This window comes from Argopecten irradians, chromosome 15 (genome assembly GCF_041381155.1).
Source record: "Argopecten irradians isolate NY chromosome 15, Ai_NY, whole genome shotgun sequence".
NCBI classification, from domain to species: domain Eukaryota; kingdom Metazoa; phylum Mollusca; class Bivalvia; order Pectinida; family Pectinidae; genus Argopecten; species Argopecten irradians.
The window spans coordinates 7904617-7913110 of NC_091148.1; the positions used below are offsets into that span (position 1 = coordinate 7904617).

At 33.1% G+C, this 8494-nt stretch overlaps 1 protein-coding gene across 1 annotated transcript; it reads right to left on the minus strand.

The window, feature by feature from the left end:
- Positions 1-420: 420 nt before the first annotated feature.
- On the minus strand, positions 421-8220 carry LOC138309688 (zinc metalloproteinase nas-6-like). The gene is made up of 9 exons (XM_069250908.1): positions 8044-8220; positions 5913-5948; positions 5395-5485; positions 4384-4495; positions 3442-3626; positions 2969-3101; positions 2154-2238; positions 1692-1895; positions 421-1062 (listed from the first exon to the last, which is right to left on the minus strand). Exons 1-9 carry the CDS (start codon positions 8218-8220, stop codon positions 868-870), a joined length of 1218 nt encoding a protein of 405 aa, XP_069107009.1. The 3' UTR covers positions 421-867.
- Positions 8221-8494: the final 274 nt, after the last annotated feature.

Below are 8494 nucleotides of genomic sequence, written 5' to 3' on the forward strand. Positions count from 1 at the left end.
TAGTTGTATTTATCCTCTCGTAAAATTACTATTTATCAGAATGTTTCTCCATTAATACATCAGAGGTGTTGAAGGAGAGTGCAAAAAAGGGACGTAACTCTGATAAAACGCAATGACTACAGGTGTCAAGGTTCACTGGCACAATTAACAAACATACGAGCGGTTATACAAAGTCTTAGGCAGTTGTTCTCAGAGACACACGAACTTTGCACATTCATCTTGAACAGGAATGCGTGATACACATATGGGGGGACGCGACAGTCATTTCGGGGAACACTGTAAATGAAGTAACCTCTGTATACAGTGCCCTATTCAGTGTATTTGGGCTTGGGCTGTGAAGAAGAAATCTTGTAGTTTAAGTTATCCCAGGATGAAATGAATGCCTTCTTGGTTTATTTAGTCATTTTCAGTCATTTTAGTAGCAGTAGATGGTTTCCTGGACAGTACAAATTAACCTTTTGCTTGACTATTATAAAGACACTTTGGAGTAGATATCAGTGTCCATTACATGTATAACTGTATGGATGAAATGTTTGTCTTGATGTGGTATTCACAATGCAATTTTTCAATCTCTTTGAGTAGTTTTAAATCTTTTCATTGGCTGGGAAATGAGTCTTTGCTGACCAATCGTAATGCATAAGTCTATATTACAGTCACGTGGGTGGAGGTACTTTAATTTATCCGTGATTTGTATATCTTGAAGCGGTATTCACAATGGAAATCTTCGGTCTATTTGGATAGTTTTATATGTTCTCCCAGACAGTGAACACGGGTCTCTCACGCTGGAACATTTAATATGCAAACGTCTATTGCAGCTTTTTCGAAGTAGGGTAAAAGTCACTAGAGTTGACATTGATTTGTGGTTTACTAAGGAAACACATACGGATATTGAGCACATTTCGGTTCCGTTTTCGATTTCTTCCGGGGACATTTATACATAAGGTTGATTGCTGTTATGTCGCCATGGCTCATCTCTCGTGATCGGCCAATTTTATTGAGGTATTTAAGTCTGTTATCAAGTCCTTTAGGCACAATTGTATACTGTCCATTCAAACTGAAAGCCTGAAATAAAAATAAACACATGTTAACAAATATATTTCGATATTTTCAATATGACTGCAGTTTTTAACTTCAATCATTTTATCAAACAATTTATCAATTTTATCGCTAGATTCAATAAGCGTGTTTCAATACCTCGCTGTATTGTAGGTTGATTATAATTTATTCCTTATTTCAATCACCTCTACAAGCAATAGTCTTAGGCTTTAAATATTTCTCCTAAAAAGAAAGGCCTAAATATCGTCTAAGAAAGGTAAGGATGCAACACAATACAGCGTTGGCTCTATTGCGTATTTGTATATTTACAGAGTTATCTGCCCTTGCGGGTAGGAATTGATTGTGACTTATGTGTTTGTTAGCGTAACGTTATACTTTTCGGATAATTGCGCTCACAAAATAATGACGCCACTATAGATACCAATCTGCAAGGGAGCTAACTCTGTAATATGCAAAGACGTAATTCTAAGTACCGTTAACAGTCCTTTTCTTGGGATATATTTTTCTAACTGAAAAGTGGGTAGAATAGCTTAATGGTTCTTATAGCGAGGATAGATATTTGCACTTGCAATCACTGCCTCCTTTTCTTACTGAATAGTAGGTAGAATGGTTCAAAGTTAATATTATATACGTACCCGATTACTGTAGTGCATAATGCTGGTAAAGTCGTATGGAACCCCTCTAGAATTTATTATTGAGCGGCCAAAACGATTGAAGTTGCCTCTGTTTCTAGGAATTATATTTTCTATCTTGATATCGACATAAGCGTCTCTGTCAGGCCTCGACTGCTCGTGGAATAATCCTAGAGAGTGTAGTAACTCATGTGTGGAGATCCGTGTCTACAATTGTAAACAAATCAATGTTTCTTTTAACAATCATTTTTGTTGGCTTAAAAATTATCTTTATAACTCAATAAAGGAACTAAAGAGCTTCAGACTTGGTAATATATAATGGCGTAATGATTTCATGGGAATAAAAAGAGTTCCAAAATGAATTCGGAAATTTGAAGTGAATATTTGTAGTAGTAGAATGAATGATTATCATAACATCACCCTCATTAAAAACTTTACGGCATACATTCAACAATGGACACCCACCTTTCGACATTTCCGACCGAGTGTAAGATCCTGGGCTAAATAGCCGTTATTAAACCGAACGGCGTAACCAACATAAGACCGACATCTGTAATTATAAACCACATACTGTAAACGGACTAATATTAGTGGTAGTTTTATTTTTCGCGTTGTGTATGATCGCTAATTCATGCACATCGTTATACTATGTAAAAGGGTATTTATTATTGCTCTGACAAAAACTCGAAGCCACGTATGAATTGTAATGGCCATTTCATAAAAATGACAATTTATTTTAAAGAACCGTCATATTGTATTTTGCAAATCTATCATGTGGAAATACAACTTTTGCAAAATATATAACCACAGTTTATAACCTGTAGGGGATTCCATAGAATCACGTTACACAGCGAAATAAACTGAAAATAAGTTGGTGCCAAACCGAAACTAGTATTCTGGCTCTAAATCGCTGAATTGTGCTAAAATATATCCGCGTTAATAAACAATAGTTTACAACTTCTTATATTTGCACTAAAATGTGACTGCGCTAAAATGAGTCATATGCAGATTTAGAGTTCACCTACAAATACCGCAATGATATTGTGTGTATACCAAAAAATATATCACATATTTACTATTGCGCTCTTAGCAAGCAAACAACCCAGCGGTTACTCTGTACTATACAAAGACGACATTGTAAATATATAAGTGCATATTCATCTATCAAATAACATACTTATATAATATGCTGGTATGTATGCAAAAGTTACACGTGGACACAAATAAAATTGAATCTAATATCCATTTTCTTTACATCTGTTCATACATCATGTACTTACCCATTGCCGTTGATTATTCTTATGTGCGGTTTATATGCCCTGGCTTCCGCCTTTGAAATTATTTTGAAGCAGATACACGAGATCTCGGAAATCCGATTCATGGATTTCGCTATTCTCCTTTTGTGTTTTCCTCCTGGTAAAATATGATAAGATTTTAATACAATATGCATCATTATTCTTATTTATATTGATTAATTGATCAGCTGATGCCAAATTCTAAAGTTTCAAATATTAACACTTGTCTGTAAAATATGGCACACTAAAGAGTGAATACGTGTCAATTCATTAAAGAGAAACATCTTTAGGATACAAAATTATTTCAGTAAACAATCGAATGTTTGTGTGGATGTAAATTGAGGTGAAATTCAATTCAATTTCATTTGACGATAATAAGGTCAACTGATCATAAAAGAAGGTAAACAACATCAATTTACTCCGCATATTTTGTTTTGAGGTATAAAAAATCTCCTTACTGAAGTCAGTACTGTCAATCCGAATAGGGACAACACCGTGTCTCCAAAGACGCCGACTGTCCCGTCTGGCTGCACGTGTCTTCCGAGACAACGGCATCAATGATTTCATCCACCCTATTAACGTCATGTTGTTCCGTTCCTTTCCCAGGTTCTTGTTTAAGGCTTGTTCAAATAAACTCAGAGTTCTTCAAAGAAAATCATAATACTACATTAATGACTCCGTTTGCAATATGCTTCATTCATTTGATCAAATTTAATAGCCCCAATATCAGGTCTCTATGTGTCTCTTAGTTATTTACGAGAAGTTGTAAAGATTTTAGCATATTGTACCCTGTGACATGCAATGAAGGTCAACGTCATACATTTCAACACATTTTGTAGCCTTTTACCCTAGCATGCCACTAGCCCGATATCAAGTCTTACCATTGATTGAATTTGTTCTGCGATAGCATATCATATCTATTTGGAAAAACAATGTAGTGGTATTGGATACGATACAAATTGACATCTTTTTAATTCATTCCATATTCAGTCAACTATTTAGTAACTTTAATTGTAAGCATTACTTCTCTCTATTGTGAATTTCTAAGAATTTTTGTAACGACGCCCTAGATTTCAATTTTGACAATACACTATTGTAAAATGCAGCATTTTCCTTGTAGAACTGATTAAAATATCCATACAATCACCAGTGAGAACAAAAACTAGTAATTTGATTTTGTTTTGTTTATACCGTTTTTTAAAAGAGAAGGGATAATGCATGTTTGTTCTAAACTGTTCCTCTATTCGAACTTAGCTATTGAAATTTACAAATTAAAACTTTGATATCTCAACAGTATCGATACACCGTGACTCTCCAAGCAACTTAATCCAGCACTATTTTGTGTCTTATTATTTTTCTTTTTGATTTTTTTATAAATGATTATAGTAAGAATTATTTACACATTTCTCTGTAGCTTGGCGAATTGTTCGATATGCATGAGGATATCGCCATCAAACTTCACAACGTCAGAATCTCCCAAAAGTTCCGGCTCATTGAATGCAGTTCCGGGCTCTGAAACGTAACGATATTTTTATAAGTAATTCATTTCTGGAATTTTGTTTAACAAAAAAAATTTTTTTTTTACATCATTTGCAAAAGATGTCTATTATAGCAATGTTTGCAAAAGTTGGATTCATAATATAAAAATAGTAAGTACGAAAAACAAAAACATTGTTGCGTTAAAAACAGCAAAAGCATTAATTGATGACATTGGCTTTATAATAAAATGAAATAAGTCACGCCGTTTAATATAGGACCTGATAACATCCCATTAGTGGTCACCTTCTGATAAACTTTATTCTGTCTGTGTTTCAGTTCAAATGAAGTTACTCCACATTGCTAATCAACTTAAAATGACATATTGTCCAGGCATGCAAATATGATAAGAATACTGACATCACTTGCAATCTATTTCAAGAAATATATTACTACGATTGGTTGATCTAAAGGGTCACCAGAACGTGACTACCAATGGGATAATCTTGGATCGTCTCTGAAACGGAGTCAGAATAAAGTTATTTAAGGATTAACTTGAATAGATTTTTTATGTTATGGAGATATAACACAAAAATCTGAGTGTACTCTAAATAAACCGCGAAGCGGTTTATGATGAGAGTACACTCAGATTTTTGTGTTATATCTCCATAACATAAAAAATCTATTCAAATTAATCCTTATAATTCAAATTACTAAAGATGATCTCTTCAATACTCAAAATTCATTCTGGGACTCTTTTGTCTATGAAATCATTACGCCGTCATCTCAGCCAATCAGAAGCAACGTCACAAACGGCGACGCCATTTTTTCCTTTATGGGCTGATAAAGTAAATTTTTAAACCAATGAAAATGCTCGTATCAAGCAAAATTGAATTATGTATACTATATGACAATTCTTTCACTACAGAGCCTACCAGCAGCGTCCATTAATAGTTGGTCAATGGGTTCTAATGGCGGCAGCTCGGATAGATGGTTCACAACCTCAGGGGGTATGGGATCTGTTTTCTGTATATCATAAACAAAAACAAAATTGAATATTTCAAAATATATAACCGTGCAACGTTTGGTTTTATATAATCTTGTAGCGATTCTAAAACCAAGGGGTAAAAAAGAATGAAAAGAGATTAATGTGTTTGATATCATTTCCGCCCAGCATATGTTTATGTAACGAATTAAATTTCACATAATTGAGATTGTGAGTCTTGGAAATAATTTTTTCTGGATTGTGAATGATAATCAAGTACGTGTATCATTGCAATGAATCAATTGTTTTAGTTTAGAGGGCCTTCGAGTTATCAAAGTACAAAAAGGAATGACCTTTTTCATTTTCATTCATTTTTCTTTCAGATAAGAAATCGGTCCGTATGTCTCGATTAAAAAAATGGGATTTTTCCCAACTTTATCAAAGTCACGGTGCTGTCTGTATACTTACCACGGTAGTTCTCTGCAGAGGAATGGTATCTGTTACCTGGAAATGTACAACATTTTGATAACTCGTTTGCTCGATATATTAGTTAAAACTATTTCCTATGATAACTCTGACAGTTCTATATACTCTGATTATTCGATATACTCTGATAACTCGATATACTCTGATAACTCGATATACTCTGATAACTCGATATGTTTTATAACTCGATTTACTCGATAACTCGATTTACTTTGATACTCGATATACTTTGATAACTCGATATACCAACTAAATCTGGCATTAACTCAACTTAATTATTATTTTCAAACTACGCAGTTCAAAATCGTATAGATAAACAATCACTTAAAACATGCTATTAATCAAGTATCAATGTTAAATTGTGTTTATGTGTTCATTTGTGGAATAATAAAAAGGTAAGCAGCATATATTCATAGCTTACAAATGTATACTGCCCTCCAAAAGTTCTGTTACATATTTGAAAATTTGCTGGCAATTCATCTCTGACAAAACTCTTGGATAAAAAAGGAATAATGTTGATGAATACTATATACTAATGCCTGTGTAAATAATATTTACATATTTCTGTACTTAATGTTTATTTGTAAAACTGCACGTGTAACAGAACTTTTGGAGAACAATGCATATTAAGATTGTTGTTAGTATGATAGTTATTATACATTTTGTCGTAGGAAGTGTGTGCAGTGTATTTGAGTTTTTGAGTAGTCCTTGTGATGATTGAACATTGCCCATTTCAATATGCTATCTTACTCGAAAACACAACCAAGACTCCGAAAAGAAAACCCTATCAAACCACGTTATGCTGGCAATAAGCGATCCTGTTATGTCTATATAACTACTCAATAATTTCTTATGGGGCACATGCTCCAAGTGGAAAATTGGAGAGTATCGCGAGAGATAATCGGGATATGTTTCAAAGAAATAAATTCAAAACAGACACAAAATATCGTATCCCAAATTTAGTTGCCTTTGATTATTAAACTTCTTATCTACAGGAAATGCGCTTTAGTTGTATATTTCAGATACGCAGATTTCTGCTCATTTTCTGCATGATTAGTGTCACATACTGATAATTTATAACACCATAGTAGGTATTCCGTCTTTGCATATTACAGAGTTAGCTCCCTTGCGGGTAGGTATCGATTGTTACGTCATTGTTTTGTGAGCGTAATTCACGTCGTTTTCTCCGAAAAGTATGACGTTACGCTCACATGACGTCATAATCAATACCTACCCGCAAGTGCAGATAACTCTGTAATATGCAAATTCGGAATATGTGTTACATTTAATCGATTTTGGTCACAAAATAGAATAAAAGTTTATTACTACGTATATGCGAGAGTTATCTCCTATTTCACGAACATTTTCATTGCTGACTAAAACGAAATAAGATATGTCTCAAACTCAAGAGTAGTTATCTCCAGTTTAACGAAAATTATCATTGGTGATTGAAACGAAATTAATATATTTCTCAAACACGTATATACATGGACAAAATCAATACAGCAAACATGTAAAATCGATTGTATTATTTTCAGCCTACGATTGCTATTATTAGTTTTTTTATTTATTTCATACCTAAGTTGAAATATAATGTTATTTTACATTAATGAATCTTAACGTTTTTTCAAGTATTTTGATACATAATGTGACTTTGACTGTCGAAATACAAAGATATTAACATAAAACGTAAATATCAGTCGTATTTACGTTACATTTGTAATTCATACAGTTCCTTACATTTATAATAACTCCTAGAAGTTTATGATACAGTATAACTTTAAGTTTCAATATTGGAATATTTCATTACGAATTACAAGCTAGCATTAACACATCTTGAGTAAATGTCAGTCATGGACATGACCTTAAAGGTTCACTTCCTTTCCGAAAAAAAACAAAAGCTTCTGATAAACAATGAAAACATTAGAGATTATATATTGATGTTAACAGTGTAGATTTATTTCGATGTTTTGCCGTCTGCTAACGCGCGGTAATTATGATGACGGCGGGAAACAAAATTGACAATCTCGTTTTACACTCCCATTTTGAAAATTAAAAACCATTCTAGAAAAGTTGTGGACCTTTATAGGTGGTAAGGAATTCAGTTTCTTACATTCATAATTACTCCTAGAAGCTTCGCCTTGGATTCATGTGATGCGTTGCTTGCAATGAAATGTGTGATTCTGTCCAGAATCCGGTTGGTTTGGGGACTATGTTTTACGCAGTGAACATTTGGTGGTGAGTGAAGTAGGTATAAAAGTGTGACAATAAACCACAGGCTTGGTATCATTGTTATATCTGAAATAGACATTAAAACAAAACTACAATAAACATTTTTTTATATTTTTGTATCATTTCATATGTGGAATAAATGTCAACAGGTTAACATACCGTAATATGTTCTTCCTATAATAAATATGTCGAATTTATTTTAATATATTTTTTTTCAATCTTAAAAAAACATATAAAAAGAACTTAATCAAATTCACATCGTACCGCAATTTAAGTTGTTTTTATCTATTTATTTACTTTTAATATTTCTAGAACAGAGGTCAACATGTTAA

Coding starts and splice junctions, on each gene's coding strand:
- LOC138309688 (XM_069250908.1), bottom strand. CDS start 8,220: ATGATACCAAGCCTGTGGTTTATTGTCACACTTTTATACCTACTTCAC. Junction 3,627..4,383: donor GCCAAGCTACAGAGAAATGT/GTAAATAATTCT, acceptor TTTTCTTTGAAG/AACTCTGAGTTTATTTGAAC. Junction 1,063..1,691: donor TTATGCACTACAGTAATCGG/GTACGTATATAA, acceptor TTTTTATTTCAG/GCTTTCAGTTTGAATGGACA.